The sequence below is a fragment of the Pongo pygmaeus genome, chromosome 4 (genome assembly GCF_028885625.2).
Source record: "Pongo pygmaeus isolate AG05252 chromosome 4, NHGRI_mPonPyg2-v2.0_pri, whole genome shotgun sequence".
In the NCBI taxonomy this organism is placed as follows: Eukaryota; Metazoa; Chordata; class Mammalia; order Primates; family Hominidae; genus Pongo; species Pongo pygmaeus.
Genome location: NC_072377.2, coordinates 97,918,389 through 97,938,172, shown reverse-complemented (window position 1 = coordinate 97,938,172; position 19,784 = coordinate 97,918,389). Strand labels below are relative to the sequence as shown.

The 19,784-nt window shown below is 38.1% G+C and overlaps 1 protein-coding gene across 14 annotated transcripts in view; it reads left to right on the top strand.

The window, feature by feature from the left end:
• The window catches only part of ARB2A (ARB2 cotranscriptional regulator A), a 500,239-nt gene that overhangs the window by 47,979 nt on the left and 432,476 nt on the right, over positions 1–19,784 (top strand). For 11 of the 14 annotated variants that reach the window (XM_054489438.2, XM_063665013.1, XM_063665003.1 and 8 more), the window contains 2 exons: positions 10,096–10,197; positions 12,459–12,559. In XM_054489438.2, coding sequence (XP_054345413.1) covers positions 10,128–10,197; positions 12,459–12,559 — 171 coding nt within the window. In that variant the 5' untranslated portion in view covers positions 10,096–10,127. Of the gene's footprint in view, positions 1–10,095; positions 10,198–12,458; positions 12,560–19,784 lie in introns of those variants that run through there. The other 3 variants (XM_063665009.1, XM_063665010.1, XM_054489437.2) reach the window with 2 other exon arrangements.

Below are 19,784 nucleotides of genomic sequence, written 5' to 3'. Positions count from 1 at the left end.
GTGAGGCTTATGACTGTGTTGGTAGCAGCAATTGGATGGGCCCATTCTGAGGCCCCTAGGAGGAGCGCTTAGGTGACAGTGGTGGTGGACTGGTGCTTGGCAATTCCCAGGCCCGTGGATGGCAGGCTCAGGCTCTTGATAGGGGGTGTGCCAGGCCAGGTGGACCTGCCCTTTCCCCCCCACCTGTGGTACATGTAGACCTTGGCTCTGGTAGGCGGGGGTGGGGTTATTTCTAGGCCCCTCAGTGGAATGCTCAAGTAGGGGTGGCAGTGACTGCACCACTGCCCTATACTAGGGAGGGTGAAGTTGCTTTTAGTGGCTCTAGCCATAGATAAATGGTTGGGATTGCATGCTTCGCTTGTGCTCTGGCCCCAGTGGCAGCAGCCTGCTGTGGGGCTGCCATGGTTAGGGGAGTATATCCTCAGGACATGTGAAAATGTGCCATGGTTTTGCTGCTTGGGGCAATGGGGTTGCTGCGAATGGCGTGCTTTTTTGCCCAGGTGGCATTAGCCAGCTGCAGCAGTCGCTGTAGGCAGGTGATGTCAGTGGGGGTCCAGTGATGTGGAGATGTGGGGCTGTTGGCCCCTGGGGACAGAATGCAGCTCTATAGGGGCTGGGCTCTCAAAATGGCACCTTACCGTAGCTGCTTGGAACTCAGGAGTTGTGTGTGGCTCAGCATGAGCTCCTTCTCTAGAGCCATGGCATTGCACAGTCTTCAGGAAGCTTCCTACTTTATTCTCAGGGCCCATGGGGTTTCAGGGGCTGTTGCATGGCTAGAATTGCAGGGGTCTGTGGTGGGAATTTGAACTGCTGGAGATCTTTCACTTATCCTTTTCCCACGTTGGGGAGCCTCTCCAGGCTCCCAGCTGATCTCAGCTAAGCAGGTTGCCTCCTTTCCCTTTTTATCCTTGCTTTTTGAGTGTTTCTTGTCACTTTTCTATTAAATTAGAGTGTTCTATCTTCGATGACCTGTTTGAAATGTGATTATTTACTTGCATTTTGGCTCTTCTTTGGAGGTAAGGTGAGTACCAAATGCCTCTAGGCAGCCTTCTTGAAGCACCTCCCCCTCATTTTGAGTTAAATTTTATGTAAGATGTGAGATACAGGTTGAGGTTCATTTTTATCATTTTGATGTCCTCTTATACCAGCACCATTTCTGAAGAAGACTGTCTTTTCATCTTTGAATTGCTTTTTCATGCCTGTCAACCATGAATTGGGCATATTTGGACAGTTGTTTTTGAGTTCTTTATTTTGTTTCCTGGATCTGTGTGTTTACCAATACCACACTCTCTTAATTACAGTAGCTATATAGTAAGTTAACATTGAACAGAGTGATTCTTCCTTTATTCTTTTAGAAAATTGTTTAGCTATTCTAGATCATTTGCCTTTATATATACATTTTAGAATATACTTGTCTATATCTGCAAAAAACTTTACTGTGATTTTGATAGGAATTGTATTTAAACTTTTAGATAAATTTGGGGAGAATTGATATCTACAATATAGAGTCTTCTAATCCATTCACCTGGTATGTCTATTTAAATCTTCCTTGATTTCTTTCATTAGCACTCTAATTTTCAGCATGTAAATCCTATACTTGTTATTTGCTTTATATGTAAGTATTTTAATTTTTTGGAGTGATTATAAATGGTGTTATGTTTATAATTTCAGTTTACACATGTTTATTGATGGTTTATGAAAATACAATTAAGTTTTGTGTGTTGATATTATATACTGTGATCTTCCTGAACTTGCTTGTTTGTTCTAGGAGATTCTTTTGTGGATTCCTCAGGATTTTCTATGTAGACAATCATGTCATATGCAAATTGGATAATGTTTCTATCCAGTCTATGTGCCTTTTATTTTTCTTTGTGGCCTGTGTTGACTAGGACTTTCAGTACTATGTTGAACAAGAATAGTGAGGATGGATATTCTTTCTTGTTTTCAACCTTGAGGGAAAAGGATTGTCTTTCACTATTAAGCCTTATGTTAGTTGTAAGTTTTTTGGTAAACGCTTTTTATCATGTTGAAGAAGTCCCTTTTATTCGATGCTTGCTGGGAGGTTTTAATCATGAGTGAGTGTTGATTTTTTTTTTTTTTTTTTTTTTGAGACGGAGTCTCACTCTGTCGCCCAGGCTGGAGTGCAGTGGTGCAGTCTCGGCTCACTGCAAGCTCCGCCTCCTGGGTTCGCACCATTCTCCCGCCTCAGCCTCCTGAGTGGCTGGGACTACAGGTGCCTGCCACCACGCCCGGCTAATTTTTTGTATTTTTAGTAGAGATGGGGTTTCACTGTGTTAGCCAGGATGGTCTTGATCTCCTGACCTCGTGATCCACGTGCCTCAGCCTCCCAAAGTGCTGGGATTACAGGCGTGAGCCACCGCGCCTGGCCAAGTGTTGAATTTTTGTCAAATGCTTTTATTTTATGCATCAATTGATAGGGTCATGTATTTTTTTCTTCTGTAGCCTGTTGAAATAGTGGATTACATGTTGATTTTTTGAATAGTGAACCATTCTGTCATAAGCCCTGTTTGATTCTGATGTAATTTGTTTTTATATATTGCTGGTTTTGAATTAATATTTTGTTGAAGATTTTTGTGTCCAGGTTCATTAGAGATATTGAACTGGGGTGTTCTTTTTTTGTACTGTCTTTGTCTAGAATTGTTATCAGGGTAATACTGATCTTTTAACATGATTTAGGAAATATTCACCTCTGTTTTATTTACTGGAAGATATTGTGTAGAATTGGTACTAATTTATTTTTAAGTATTTTGGAAATTTCTCCAGTGAAACTTCCTTGACCTGAAAAATTTTTGGGGGAGATTTTAATTCAAATTCATTTTCTTTAATAGTCATAAGACTATTCATATTGTTTATTTTATATAGGATGAGTTTTAGTAATTTGTATAATTTATGTGTATAGGGTTGTCACTAATATTCCCTTCTTGTTTTTTTTTTTTTTTTTTTGAGATGGAATCTTGCTCTGTGGCCCTGGCTGGAGTGCAGTGGCACCATCTCGGCTTACTGCAACCTCCGCCTCCCAGGTTCAAGTGATTCTCCTGCCTTAGCCTTCTGAGTAGCTGAGATTACAGGCATACACCACCATGCCTGACTAATTTTTGTATTTTTAGTAGAGATGGGGTCATGTTGGTCAGGCTGGTTTCGAACTCCTAATCTCGTGATCTGCCTGCCTTGGCCTTGCAAAGTGCTGGGATTACGGGCATGAGCCACTGTGCCTGGCCCCCTTCTTGTTTTTTTAATGGCTGCAGGGTCTGTAGTGATATCCTCTGTTTTACTATTACCTGTTGAAGATATTTAACAATGAGAAATAAATGCTTTTATTTAGTCATATAATTTTCTTTTGAAGTACACATTATTTCTTTATGTGGATACATATTTCTGTTTAGTATAATTTGCCTCAACCCAAAGAACTTTTCTTACCATTTTCTTTTGCAGGCCTACTGGTGATAAATTATTTCAGCTTTTTTGTGTCTGAAAAAAATCTTTATTTCTTCTATTTGGAAAGATGCTTTTGGTTGGCATAGAATTCCAGGTTGATGGACTTTTTTTTTTCTTTAGTTGAAAAATGTTGCACAATTGTCTTGTTTGCATAGCTCCTGAAAAGTCTTCTGTCATTATCTTTGTTCCTTTTTTCTCTATCTGCTTCTAAGATTTTATCTTTTTTTTTTTTTTTTTTTTTTTTTTTTGAGACAGTCTCACTCTGTCATCCAGGCTGGAGTGCAATGGTGCAATCTCGGCTCACTGCAACCTCTGCCTCCCGGGTTCAAGCAATTCTCATTCCTCGGCCTCCCAAGTACCTGGGATTACAGGCGCGTGCCACCACACCCAGCTAATTTTTGTATTTTTGGTAGACGAGGTTTCGCCATGTTGGCTGGGCTGGTCTCAAACCCCTGACCTCAAGTGATCCACCCACCTTAGCCTCCCAAAGTGCTGAGATTACAGGTATGAGCAACCATGCCTGGCCCTAAGATTTTATCTTTATCACCTATTTTCAGAAATGTAATTATGATATACCTTTGTATCATTTTCTCAGTGTTTATTCTGCTTGGATTAACGTTTTCATCATATTTGGAAAACATTTCATCTACTTTTTAAAAAATGTTTTTTTTTCCCTCAGTTCTCAGTCTCCCTCCTGTGTTTGTCTGCATTGCTATGAAGGCGTGCTTGAGACTGGGTAATTTAAAAGAAAAGAGGTTTATTTGACTTACAGTTCTGCAGGCTGTACCTGAAGCATAGTGCTGACGTCTCCTTCTGGTGAGGGCCTGAGGAAGCTTACAATCATGGCAGATCAAAGGGGTACCAGTATGTTACGTGGTGAGAGGGAGGGAGCAAGAGAGAGAAGGAAGAGGTGCCACCTTCTTTTAAGCAAGCAGATCTCAGGGAACTCATAGAGTGAGAAATTATTTCCAGAGATCTACTCGCATGACCCAAACACCTCCCACTAGGGCCACCTCCAACATTGGAGGTCACATTTCAACATGAGATTTGGAGGGGACAAGCATCCAAACTATGTCACTTCCCAGCATTGATTTCATCTTGGAACACACTTAAAATGTATTAGACAACTTGACATTGTCACACTGGTCAGTGATACTTTCTTCATTTTTAAACTATTATTTTTCTCTGCTTCATTTTGGATAATTCTGCTGTTAGGTCTCAAAGTTCATTGATCTCATCTTCTGTAATTATATTTGCTGTGAATTTTTAACAGTCTATTTTTAATTATAGATAGAATTTTTTTATATATAGGAGCTTAAATTTCTTCCAGTTCTCACTTTGGTATATTAATGATTAAACATTTTTTTCGAACATACAGATCACATTGAAGTAGATGTTTTTTCCTTCTAATTCCTTTATCTTTATCATTTCTTGGTTTATTGATTGATTTTCTTCATGTTTATGGATCATAATTTTTACCTTTTTACATGCCTTATCATTTTTCATAGATGCCAGACATTGTAAATTATACATTATTGGGTGCTGGATTTTGTTCTATTCCTTTAAAGAATAAGTTGGTGCTTAAATTTTGTTTTGCTTTGCTTTTTGGTATTATTTTAAAGAATGTTGGGCTTTGTTCTGACAGGTATTTATAATATTTGTAACTTTTTTTTCTTGGAGGCTTGTTTTTTTAATCTTCGATATGACAGTTTTAGAGTTTCCTTTCTCTAGGGCTAATAGGCATACATATTTGCAGCTCTGTGTGTACTTAAGGAATTGTTCAGCCTGCTGATTTCCTTGTCCTTGGGTAATTTTTTTTTCTCCTGTGTGTATGGATAAATAGTCAGAGACATGAGAGAATCCCTCTGAAATTAGAAAGAGAGCAGTCTCTCTTTCTAAACAGTTTCCCCTGTGCTCCTTCTCTGCTTCCAAATCCAGCCACCTTGGATTATTCAAATTCTGATCTCTGTATCATCAGCTCAGCAGGGTCTTCATTCTTTGTTTGGGTTCTTCCTTCCTGTTGTGCCTTAAACTGTCTCCATACAGTAAGCCAGGGCATCAAGGGGTTTATGTCATTTGTTTCTTTTTCTCTCAGTTCTGGCTGCCTGTTGCCCAACTGTTCTTTTACATGTGTCTTCTTGCTTTCCAGTTGTTTAAGGAAAGTGAAAATAATTCGGTTCCTGTTATTCTATTTTGGCCAGAAGTAGAATTCCAATAGTGTTTTAAATACTCATTTATTTAATACAGTTTTTAAAAATAAAGACACCAAATGGTACTTTCTTTAGTGTGGTGAAATAGACGTAATGTAAAACTTACCATTTTAACTGTTGTTAAATATGCTCCAGTGTTGTTAAATATAGGGTTCAGTAGCATAAAGTACATTACATTGCAGTCATCACCACCATCCATCTCCTGAACTCTGCATCTTGCAAAACTGAAACCCTATACCTATTAAACAATAACTCCCTATTCCCCTCTCTGCCCAGCCCTCAGCAACCACCATTCTACTTTCTGTCTTTATAAGTTTGATGACTCTAGAAATCTCAGAAATGTGCAATCATATAATATTCGTCCCTCTGTGTCAGCTTATTTCACTTTGCATAATATCTTCAAGGTACATCAGTTTTGTGTAAGAATGTCTTGCTTTATTAAGGAAATATTTACTACAAAGAATTGACTCACACAATTATGGACGCTGAGAAGACCCAAGTTCTGTTATCAGCAAGCTAGAGACCCAGGAGAGCTGACAGTAAAGTTCAAGTCAGGAGAGCTGATGGTGTGAGTTCCAGTCTAAATCTGAAGGCAGAAGACTAATTTCCCAGCTTGAAGATCGGCAGAGAGAGTGAATTCTCCTTTACTCAGCGTTGTTGCTCTATACACACTTTCATCCAGTTGGATGAGGCCCATACAAATTGAGGAGGGAATCTGCTTTACTAAGTCTACCCATTCAAATGTTAATCCTATCCAGAAACATCCTCACAGTCACACCCAGAATAATATTTAATCAAATATCTGGTTACCTTATTTCCCAGTCTCACATAAAATTAGCCATCATACCATTCACCCATCTATGTACACTTGGGGTGCTTCTACCTTTTGACTATTGTGAATAATGCTCCTATGAACATTAATGTACAAGTATATCTGTTTGAGTTGCTGCTCCTTTTGGGTGTGAAATGGTATTTTTATACAGTTGTTTTATATGCTTAGTTGAGGTTTAGAATTCTAGTTGCTGGATCACTTTAACCACTAGAGCCATGCTTTAAAAACAGTCGTGTCATATCTGATGCATATTTAGGTTATATGGATTCAAATCTATTGTATTTTATAGGTTGTTGAAGGGATTTTCAATGGAAATCTTTCATTATACTCGATTTTTGCATAATCTGCCTTTGGAACCCAGTCTCAGGGTAAAATGCAACTTTACATTATTGCTTTTCTTTTACAAAGCAGAAAAATAATTTCTGACAGTTCCTTTCTGTATGTCTTCTCAACGCTAATGAAATAAAAAAATCTATATCAGGTTCTCTAGTTGACAGGAAAAATTTGAGGAATGTCTTTTTATTTAGTTGTTCATTTTATCATTCAAAGGAACATTTTGAGCAAAGCCAAAGCACATTTTTGTATTCATAAGTGTTTATTCTATATAATCAGAGAAAAGGAGGGCTAGAGTATTATAAGGTTGATATAGCATATAGAATCAGTATGGTGATTTTGAAAGAGTGCTGACTTTGGCTTTGAGGGATATGTTTATTTTATTAATCCCATCTACTACTAAACTGTGATTTTGGACAAGCCATTTTACCTGAGTTCATTTTCTTGTCTGAAAGACGGTGAATATGATAATACTTGTTACTATTTCATAGGACTGTGATGATCAAATGAAGTAATGTATATGAAAGTGCTTTGAAATCTTTAAAGTGATATATAGATTTAAGGCTGCATTTATGGTCTAAGCTAATAGATACAGAAAAGAGCTATTAGAAGCAAAATCTGCTTATGTATGGACAGTTTCGATGTCTGATTAAAAGGTTTGTAAGTTTTGAATTGTAGATGACTGCGAAGTCAAGGAATCTGATTTTGCCCCAGAGCCTCAGTTCATTGGAAGAAGGAAAGTGAGAACATTCTAGCTACTGCAAGTCAATTTTTGATATTAAAACCCTCTGTCTTTATTTTGAAAAGATTTACAAGGTGGTAAGAACTTTACTAATGAATGAAGAATTGTCAACATATGCAACATATGTCCCTTTTTAAGCCCAGTATATGCGACATTTTTGTCTTACTAGAGTGTACAAACTTTTTTTTATATTGAGGATAGTGTATTTTTATGTGAGTTGAATTTGATAAAAGATTTTGAAGAGTGCTAAACAGTGGTTCTTTTAATGAAGCATTTGATGGCTTGTTTTTTTGTTCTACAGAGAGAGGCTAGTGACTGGAGGTAGACAAAATACTTTTTTCTCTAGCATATTTTGATGATGTTCTATACAGAAGGATTTGTTATGTTTCTGTGAGAGACGGAAATAAAGTGTTATTTCTGAGATATTTCTTTTGTAGGAAAGGGACTGGTTTGCCTCACAACATATTCTAAGAGCGTTTGTCTTCAGGAACTTGAGTTAGAATGAAGAGGCTCAAAACCTAACTAACCTTTATTTATTGATTAGACAAAAATGATTCCACATCTGTTTGGAAATGAGTAAATTTGAAGTTTTAAATTTTTTATGTGATTTATAAATGACTCTGTGATGACAGATAGTGAGAACTTTTGCCTCATCCTACAATATGAGCCTAAAAGATATTAAATGCTTGTTGACAGACTGATTCTAGGGCTGGTACAGGAAAGATACAATATGAGGCTGGAGCATCTTTTAGTAGTAGAAAGTAAGGAAGTGCATGAAAAGCAAAAAGGTAAGAACATGTCAAAGGGACACAGGAGACGTCTAAAAAAGAGCTTACAGTAGTCATGGCTGGAACAATTTGAGGAGCAAAATTAATAATGTAGTATTGGATTATAACCTATAGTACATAATAAGTGTCCACAAGTTCATACTGATATAAATAAGTGATTGAATAAATGTGTAAATGGATGAAGAGAGATGAATCTTCCATACAGAATAATTCCAATAATACATTTAGGTGTTCTTTGCTATGGGAGGTAGAGAATAATTCCTCCTCTTTTTCCCTGAGGGTAGGCCAGACATAGTCACCTCGAAAGAATAGATTATGAAGAGGAAAAAACAATAACGTTATAGTGGAGAGGCCTGGCCTATAGTACCTTAACCAGGTAATGAAGTTTAGCATCACTGGTGATGTCCTGTTGATATCATGTTCCCTTTGCCATGATCTGTTGAGAATGGCAGTTGACCTCGGTGATATTCTTTCCAGAAATCATAACCCTAGTCTAATCATAAGCAGAAACATTAGACGAACCCAAATTGAGGGTCATTCTATAAAACACCTGACACAGTCCTCAAAATTGTCAAGATCATGGAAAAGAAGAGAAGATTGAGAATTGTCACAGACCACAGAGACTGGGGAGAGATAATAATTACATGTAATGTGGTGTCCTGAATGGAATTCTGGAAAAGAAAATGAACATTAATGGAACAACTTGTGAAATATGAATAATGCCTGGGCTTTAGTTTGTAGTAATGTGCCAGTATTGGTTTCTTCATTTTGACAAATATGCCATGATGTTATAAAATGTTACTAATAGGGGAAAGTGAGTAAAGGGTATAACACACTCTTCATACTGTCTTTCAACTTTTCCATCAATGTAAAATTACCCCAAAACTCAGCCAGGCATGGCGGCTAAGCCTGTAATCCCAGCACTTTGGGAGGCTGAGGTGGGTAGATCACTTGAGTCTGGGAGTTTGAGACCAGCCTGGGCAACATGGTGAAACCCCATCTCTGTGAAAAATACAAAATATAACCTGGCATGCGGGCACCCGCCTGTAGTCCCAGCTACTCGGAAGGCTGAGGTGGGAGGATCACTTGAGCCTGGGAGGCGGAGGTTGGAGAGTGAGCCAAGATTGTGCTACTGCACTCCAGCCTAGGTGACGGAGTGAGACCTCATATCAAAAAGAAAAAAGAAAAAGAAAAACTCCTTGACAGAGTTTTTTTGGTTGCATGGATTCAAGTGATGTGAAGAATAGAAACTATGTGAAATAATTTTTGCTAGTTAGCATGTTTTATTTTAACAGTTTTCCCCCTAAAAATAGAATAATATGCTATATTAATACTATTTACATTTATAAGTTTCTTTATTCATAAATGTTTCAGTTACATATAAGATTTGATGACTTTTGAAAAGTCATATTAATGTCTGAAACTTTTAAATGAGGTTAATAAGGTACAAATTAATAGCTGTCTATTTTGAAGGGAAGAAGTTAAAGTTTAATATAATGGTGTATAGAATCTGAGTTGTAGTTGTTTTTAGAATTATGATTTTGAAGGTGCTTATGTTAATATTGTGCTTGATCATAATATAGTATTTTGGGAATTCAATTTAGTAGCATTATCAGTTAAAGCAACACATAAAAATTAATAGAACAAAGAATACTTTAAATTAAATTAAATTAAAATCTTTGTTACAAACTATGAAAATGAATATAAGTAAATTTCATATCATTTCTTTTCTAGATTTATTATCTAGGATAGATTTGGACGAACTAATGAAAAAAGATGAACCGCCTCTTGATTTTCCTGATACCCTGGAAGGATTTGAATATGCTTTTAATGAAAGTAAGTGGTGTATATCTATCTATCTATCTATATATAGTATATGCAAAATTTATTTAACAATGCTCATAGAATAATAAGACAGATATTATTTGCTACTTTTAAAGGCCAAGTAGAATGTTTTCTGTATTCTTTTGAGAAATAATGACATCCTTGCATGGTGAAATTTTTCATTCAAGTGAAAGAACCAAGTAACAATTTTCTGTAGTTGTCAAGTTACGTAAACTAATGGTCATGAATTTGATTCAGCGTATGCATTTCAACCTTGAGCGTTCAACTCCCTGGTATCCAATTTGAACTCCTAATTAAATTATAGAGAAAGATGCTACTGTTTCACATGTTATGTAGAATAAAGTGTCTGGCAATAATTATCTGTGACAATGTTTTAAAGTAATTTTCAATGATTTTTCAGCAACATCCTTGTTTTAAAATTTATTAATTCAGTTCTGAATAAAATAACCTTTACACTTGGGATGTGGAGGAACATACTGTAGATTGCAAGGATGTTTCTGGAACAGAGAATCATGTGTAATACACCCTTACACTTGAAGGGTAATGTTATTACAGGGTAGGTGCATCTGAGTTGTAGTTTTCTATTGGTTGTTCTGCATTAACTGAATTGGTGCTTTGTCATCACTGTGTTAGTGGATATTCCTTTCCAGTATCAGTTATAAATATTAAGAGTTATGGTAACAGTCATCATGTACTAAGATGTTGAGTTTAAAATAAGAGACTAGAAACTTTGATCTTTTCTCTGATATTAATTTTTATACTTTTTAATAAAAGTTATTTTATGCCAGTAGAAGTAGTAATATTTGTTGCATGGAGGGGAAGAGGAGTTTAAGCAATTGGCCTGTAGTGTATTTCTCTCCTGATTACCCCGGGAATACCCCTGGGGAAAAAGTCCTGTCCAGGAGACAAGTGGCTTCGTCTTTTCTCCTTATAAACATGCTGATAATTAACTCATTTAATAAATTAGACTGGCCAGGCGCGGTGGCTCATGTCTGCAATCCCATCACTTTGGGAGGCAGAGGCGGGTGGATCACTTGTGGTCAGGAGTTCAAGACCACCCTGGACAACATAGTGAAACCTCATCTCTACTAAAAAACACAAAATTTAGCCAGGTGTGGTGGCATGCACCTGTGGTCCCAGCTACTGTTGGCTGAGGCATGAGAATCTCTTGAACCTGGGAGGCAGAGGTTGCAGTGAGCTGAGATTGGGCCACTGTACTCTCCAGCCTGGGTGACAGCGAGACTCCATCTAAAAATAAATAAATAAAATAAATGTAGATTAATATTTGCTCTGAGAAGAGTCCTTTTCTATAGAATACTTTGAGCAGGATGACTGGTTTAGATATGAGGAATGTTTCTCTGAAGAATATCACATAAGCAGGACAACTCTTTGGCACGTAAAATGGAAATATTTTATAACCCAAATGCTCACCGGCGTGTGAGGTTACCTGTATGCTTCACGTAGAGTCCTCATCTACTTTGGGCCAGAGAGTGCTATCCAATGAGAGGAAAGGACCTGGGGGAAATGACCAGATGCTGCAGACTTCTCCCTGCCTTGCCTATGCTTCTTGATTCCTTGTACCCTTGAAATTATTAGTAAAGCTTAGTCACTATCCGTAAAGAGCTTTGCTTTGTGTGAGTGTGATTTGATAGCCTGAACCTGTGTTAGCTCAGTGCTTCTCTCTGGTTTTCATTTGACATTCTACCTGTATTTGAAGACCTAGTTGAGAAATCTCACTGAAACCTTCTAAACCTCTTCTAGCCCACAGATAGTTTTCATGTTTCCAAAATCATTCTAGACTTTATTGTCTATATGAATCCCCAGTGGCAGATTTTTAGACTGTTGACGTATTTCAATCTCGATTGTTTAGCTTCCTGAAAAGTTGCTTAACTTCTTGATATTTATGCTTTTACTCATCAGGTAACCTCTAAGCTTCTTGAGGACTGGGCCCATGTTCATGGCAATAGCTAGAGAGGTCTTTATACATATTAGGCCTTAAAGTATTGTTAGTTTGCTTTAGATTAGAGACATGAAGGTCAAGAAGAATAACTTTTGAGTACTTGGGGATCATTATTAGTTACATAATCTGTACGTTTGCGTCATAGTGACATCTGAAGAAAAAAATCTAATGAAAAAGATAAACTGTTCTGAGAAAGTTATTTTAAATTTTTATCAGACATTCTTTGTTGTACTGTTTATATTATTGTAAATATACTTTGAAGTATAGCAATATTGTTTGTTTATCTTCTTAGAGGGACAGTTAAGACACATAAAAACTGGGGAACCATTTGTTTTTAACTACCGGGAAGATTTGCACAGATGGAACCAGAAAAGATACGAGGCTCTAGGAGAGGTATGTCACATATACTACTTTAACTTTGTTTTTCCCAATTTTAAATATTCAGAATAAAAGTTTTGAAGATGCAGCAGTTTATGCACTCTTTCTACAAAATGTGATTCCAAAAAGGTTTTTGTTTTTTTTTATTTTTAGTGGTTATGTTAGAAGCATATTCTCAGTTTAAAAGTTTCTGTTGAGTGGCTCACACCTGTAATCACAGCACTTTGGGAGGCCGAGGCAGGTGGATCACGAGGTCAAGAGATCAAGACCAGCCTGGCTAACATGGTGAAACCCTGTCTCCACTAAAAATACAGAAAGTAGCTGGGTGTGGTTGCATGCATGTGTAGTCCCAGCTACTCGGAAGGCTGAGGCAGGAGAATCGCTTGAACCTGGGAGGCAGAGGTTGCAGTGAGCTGAGATGGCACCATTGCACTCCAGCCTGGGTGACAGAGCAAGACTCCGTCTCAAAAAAAAAAAAAAAAAAAGTTTCTGTTTTTAGGCGAGCTGTGGTGGCTCACACCTGTAATCCCAACACTTTGGGAGGTCAAGGCGGGAGAATCACTTGAAGCCAGGAGTTTGAGACTAGCTTGGACAATATAGCGAGACCATATCTCTACAAAAAATAAGAAAAGTAGCCAGAAATAGTGGTGTGTGCCTATAGTCCTAGTTACTTGGGAGGCTGAGGTGGCAGGATCACTTGAGCCCAGGAAGTCAAGGCTTCAGGGAGCTGTGATCACACCGTTGCACTCCAGCCTTGCTGGCAGAGTTAGACCCTATCTCAAAAAAAAAAAAGAAAAAACTTCTGTTTTTACACAAACTTATACTTCCCATGACTATAATATTTTGTATTGAGTCATTACATAAGAAAACAAATTTATGCGAAATTCTAATTTGATTTTTTAAATTTTGTTTTGTTTTTGAGACAGGGTCTCGCTCTGTCACTCAGGCTGGAGTGCAGTGACACGATCTTGGCTCACTGCAACTTGCGCCTCCCTGGTTCAAGCAATTCTCGTGCCTCAGTCTCTGAGTAGCTGGGACTACAGGCGCGCACCACCATGCTCACCTAATTTTTTTTGTACTTTTAGTAGAGATGGGGTTTCACCGTGTTGGCCAGGCTGGTCTTGAACTCCTGAGCTCAAGTCATCCGCCTGCCTTGGCCTCCCAGAGTACTGGGATTACAGGTGTGAGCCACTGCGCTGAGCCTAAAAATATTTTTAAGAGGTTGAATCCCCTACTATGCCAGTATGAATAAGTTTTCTTTCAGGTGTTTATTTGTGTGAAGAATATTGATATTTGGCTAATAAGTTGAATTTAACCTACTGTCTTTGACTGGATAAAGGAGTAGGCCTTGTGAACATTAGGTGCTTCACATGGTACTGCTTGTAGGAACCTTTGAAAATATCATTTGCCATTTAGGTGAGTAGTTTGGTAAAGTGAAAAGTTTTACTCATTCTGTGTCATATTGTCTTTATTTTTAGTAAAAATGCATGTGGACACACAAGTTTAGTGTGATAACTAGATAGCTACATTACTTTTCTAAGGAAAAGCTGAAATTTCTGTATTCCTTTTTTGTTTTTAAATAGAGTAGTAAAAATGAACTACTTGGTTAAATTATCACATAGAGAATATATGGTAACATAAGTATAATAGCCCGAAGAATATATCATTTCCTGGGAGACAATTCTTCGATCTCCTGCATTTCTGTATGTCTCTGAGCAGACTTTGACAGCTTTTGCTCTGGATCGTCTTTTCAAGGACAACTGTATAGGAAACAGGCTTCGAAGACAGAGGTTGTATCTCCCTCCAAGGCAGTGAACAGATTAGTTTGCTGTCCAGGATAAAAAGATAATGCTCTTCCCTTCTGCCACTGATGGCAAAGGATTGCTAGTAGCCCCTTTAGAAGATTGGGTTTCCTAAGTTTAAGGTTCCTCAGCTGTGATACTATCCTATTGCATGCTCAGCACCCACCTGGGCCTGTTGACACTGCCTGTTTGGGATTTGAGGAGCAAGAGATTGAAGATTGGACTTCATGAGAACATGAAGCTCATGCTGCCTGCTATACCCTGATTAATTTTTGTTTCTGATCCAGAAGACTAATGTCATCTGACAGCATCCATGACTGTGCAGGCTAACTTGCTAGCTTCTATGCAATGTAAAATCTGACAGTTAAGATCTTCACAGTTCTTGTTAGTGTTCTACAGCATTTATAACCTAAATATATTCAATGCCCTGAGTAATTTCTGCTGCACATTAAAAAAAGCTTACCTGGCCAGGCATGGTGGCTAATGCCTGTAATACCAGCACTTTGGGAGGCCAAAGCGGGTGGATCACGAGGTCAGGAGTTCAAGACCAGCCTGATCAACATGGTGAAACCCTGTCTGTACTAAAAATACAAAAATTAGCCAGATATGGTGGTGTGCCCCTGTAATCCCAGCTACTCAGGAGGCTGAGGCAGGAGAATTGCTTGAACCTAGGAGGCGGAGGTTGCAGTGAACGGAGATCGTGCCACTGCACTCCAACCTGGGTGACAGAGTAAGACTCTGTCTCAAAAAAAAAAAAAAAAAGCTTACCGATTTCCACTTGAATTATATGTTGCAAACTGGTAGTATTTTGATTATACAATAACCATACTATAATGGTCTTAGAAAAGAGCTTGTGGTTTTTGTGTTTGTTTTTAAATGGGACTGTTTATTTACTATTTTCCATAAGCCGTGTACACCACCAGCTCACTTGGACAGGTTGCTAGTCTCCAAATATACTTTGTCCTTTTTGGCATCTGCATCATTTATGCCATCAATATGTATCCTCCAACATCATCTATGTTAAACTCCAGCTATGTGTCTTATTAGGTCATTCCATGTGTAAATGATTCCTTTTTCCTAGGATCTTATACCTAATTCTTTGGATATATGGAGGCACACAGATTTATTTTTGGTGTACCTTAGTCGGTAAGAATCAAAATATTTGAGTTTGATGGTTATTTACAGAGAGAGAACATATTCTGTATTATCTACATTACTGCCTCCTGTGCCTGCTTTCACATTTGTGTTCACAATCAGTTTGGACCCAAGTGATTACCCAAAATTATAACATTTAATTTTTTTTTTTTTTTTTGAGATGGAGTCTCACTCTGTCACCCAGGCGCCAGGTGCCCCAGCTCACTTTCGGCTCACTGCAACCTCCACTTCCTGGGTTCAAGTGATTCTCCTGCCTCAGCCTCCCAGGTAGCTGGGATTATAGGCATGCACCAACACACCTGGCTAGTTTTTGTATTTTTAGTAGAGATGGGGTTTCACCATGTTAGCCAGGTTGGTCTCGAACTCCTGACCTCAGGTGATCTGCCCACCTTGGCCTCCCAAAGAGCTGGGATTACAGGCATGAGCCACTGTGCCTGGCCATAGCATTTAACTTTTAATGCAGTGTTTCTATTTAGATCAGTGGACTCCTCAACTTTAAGTACCGACCTTTTTTCTTCCTGAATATTTTGATCAAAAGTAAACGTATTTTCCTAACATAAAACTCAGTACAACAAAAAGACCCAGGAATTGGAGATAGAAAGTCTGATTATTACAGTATTTGTATCATACCATCATGCTTCTCATGTCATGTTTGGAATACTTGTTTTGATTGCTGATTTCACTGTTGAAGGTTAATTATTAATTGAATTTTATTTCCTACATCTTAGAAGTTAGTTGTATGAGTTCTGGTTATATAGCAATAATGACAAAGTTTTCACTATAGTTAATTAGTTATTTGGAATTCATGATAGTGGGACTTAATGCATCTGTGGACCTGTCTTTTCATTCATTCTGTAACCAAAAAGCAGGTTAGTTGCTTGCTGTGTGCAGAATCCGATAAGCAGGAGTGAGGTCTGATAGGAAAAAAAAGTGAATTTATCCCGAAGCTAGCCTGAGGAAAGAGGCACAAACAGTCTGCCTTTAAATGTACTACTATATTCTTGGAGCAGAAAGCAGGCACTTTAAGATAGGGGAGGGAGCAAGCAAGGGCAGGGAGTCCCCTTGCTAGCTGGTGCCTTATCTACTGGGCAGTTAAGTTGGCGCCTTCCTGGGTAGAAGTAAGTTGTAAAAGTGGCCAAGTGGGCATGCTTTCCACATGCCCTCCTGGTGGGTATGAGTTCCAAGGTTATCCCCCCACCCTGCTGTTCCCCCTCCTCCCTGTCCCAGAGTGAGAGTTCCATAGGGCATACTTTGGTCTGCAAATCTACTGTCAACTCTTGAGGAGAGATCCCTCTTGGAGCACAGTTAGATGAACTTGCCCTGTAGGGAATGTCTGGTGAGGGGGAGGTAAAGGGTTGTATTTGCATTTCTAAAGGGCTAAATAGGAAGCTGAGGAACAGGGGAAAAGGAGAAAATAAGAGAAAATAATAAAAAAAATTAAACTCTCTCTCAGAAAAATGGTGATACTTTGCTACAATATTCCATAATTTCCATTTCTGAGCCATGCCTTCAAGTGAAATTTAACCAACTACTATTCTTCATTCACAGTTTATACTTCTATCTTACACTGTTTTCTCCCTTTGAAATGTCCTTCTCTCCTTGTCACTGTATCTCACCTCCATCTGTCTTCCTGTTTTGGCTCAAATGTCTCCTCCTTTAGGAAGCTTTCCCTCATCTCTTCTGTTACAATCTTTCTCTCTCCTGATTTCTTTTCTTCCCATTTTGTTTTTCTACCTATTTTATCTTATATGAAAAATGATTTAAGATGACGTTAAAGATGAATGCCATCTAGGAAGACTCAAATAAGTAGAATTTAAAAAAGAAAGCAATGTTAGTAAATAAAGGGATGAGTTTACTGTATATCTCTTATGCTACTTATCACTATGCATTGCATTTTTAAAAAATGCATGTTTTTAAGCAATTTTGGGGGAAACTTTCTGTGTCCTCACAATATTTGTTGAATAATAAATAGTGTGATACAAATAGATAAACTGTTTAGTATAAATTCTGGACCTATGCATTTTAGAGATTTTTTAATGTTCCTAATTTTGTGTATTTTCTTATTGAAGAAAAGAAAATGATAATTTTCCTGTTTCTAAGCTAAACAATTTTAATTATTTCAATTTCCATTTAAGAGCTAGAAGTTTCATACTATTAAAGCGTTTGTGATTTATAAGTATTTGATAAAAATAGACTATATGTGGAATAATTTATTGGAAGATTTTAACACTTACATTGCAGGAAAGGGGTCCTGATCCAGACCCCAAGAGAGGGTTCTTGGATGTCACATAAGAAAGAATTCAGGGTGAGTTCATAAAGTAAAGTAAAAGCAAGTTTATTAAGAAAGTAAAAGAAGAAAAGAATGGCTACTCCATAGACACAGCAGCCCTGATGGCTGCTGGTTGCCCATTTTTATGGTTATTTCTTGATGATATGCTAAACAAGGGGTGGATTATTGATGCCTTCCCTTTTAAAACCATATAGGGTAACTTCCTTTTTATTTTGGTTGTTTTTTTTTTTTTTTTTTTTTGAGATGGAGTCTTGCTCTGTTGCCCAGGCTGGAGTGCAGTGGCATGATCTTGGCTCACTTCAGTCCAGCCTCCCAGGTTCAAGGAATTCTCTTACCTCAGTCTCCCAAGTAGCTGGGATTACAGGCAAGCACCACCACGCCTGGCTAATTTTTGTATTTTTTAGTAGAGATGGGGTTTCCCCATGTTGGCCAATCTGGTCTCCAACTCGTGACCTCAGGTGATCCACCTGCCTCGGTAGGGTAACTTCCTGATGTTGCCGTGGCATTGGTAAACTGTCATGGTGCCGGTGGGAGTATAGCTGTGAAGTCAACCAGAGTCACTCTCATGGCCATCTGGTTTTGGTGGGTTTTGGCCAACTTCTTTACTGCAACCTGTTTTATCAGCAAGGTCTTTATGACCTGTATCTTGTGCTGACCTCCTGTCTCATCCTGTGACTTAGAATGCCTTAACCATCTAGGAATGCAGCCCAGTAGGTCTCAGCCTCATTTTACCCAGTTCCTGTTCAAGATGGAGTTGCTCTGGTTCAAACGCCTGTGACATTTCCACCCTCCCTTTTACAGGATAACCCTTAATCCTAAGGGTTGCAGAGGAATGAAGATCTATCTTCTATAACTTCTTCAGGCTGAATAGGGGCGATGATATTCCTGCCTGACTATGAGGATCTCTTTCTGTATATGTGGTAGAGAGGAGCTCAGTCAGAAAGTATTGATATGGGTCATTCATGACTTTTGAGTTCCAACAAGAGGTGATATCTGGAATATTAGTAAGTGTTCAATTTAGGAAAACATTGAGTAAGCTTATTCTGCATTCCTACACAAAGAGTACAACAGTAATATATTCCACAATAGTAAAACAAAATAAGTAAAATTATCCCAAGTAAACTAAATTAGAATGTGTTCCATGAATTGGGCAACTGTTAGAACCAAGCTGATGTGGGGTTGCTAGCCAATTCCAATACATGCCCAGAATTAGACTACTGATTCAGATTTTCACATTACCCAACCCTCTTGTTTTTTCTGAGTAGCAGTCAGAGACCACTGGTTCATTCACAGGAATAAGCAGTGTTAGCCAAAATTGCAGAAGCAAACCTAAAAACAACTGATGAGACTAGAAATTAGTAACAAGTGTACCATAGTTCTTGAAACATAATTTCTCTCTCAAGTTTTCCATTTTTACTAAAGACAAATCATGGTAAGACCAATTTGCTTTATTATACTTGGCCTGATTATTTGTATAAAGTGCAGCAAGAACAATTATTTTTCACTTAGGCTTTAAAAATTGGCTTTGATGGAACTCTGTTCCATAGAGAATCTCAGATAAGACTTTTTAAAAGCTGAGCCCAGCCATGGATTTGTACCCTCAAATACCTATGAATTGGGTAAATTATTCTCCTTTTGAGGTCCCAAGATAACTTGGGCCTCCTAGACCTGTTAGAAAGTGACATTTTTTATTTGCCACAGGTCAGAAACCCTGTACAGGGACTGTGTAGGTGAAGTATGAGGCCAGGTCTGCAAGGGGCTTTTATTGGCTCTACAAGTCAAATTTGATTCCTTAAAGGAAAGCCTGCTGTTTCAGTCAAAGACTTGGTAGAATAACCAGTTTCTCCAATTGTGTCCTGTTACAAGAGAAAACAGATTCTTACTGCACTTATGCAAATAACTATATTGCTGTAAGTTAAGAATACTCACAACTAGTTTCCAAATTTTGGAAAAATCAGGTAGAGAGAAGCAACTATCAAATTTTGTTCACAGG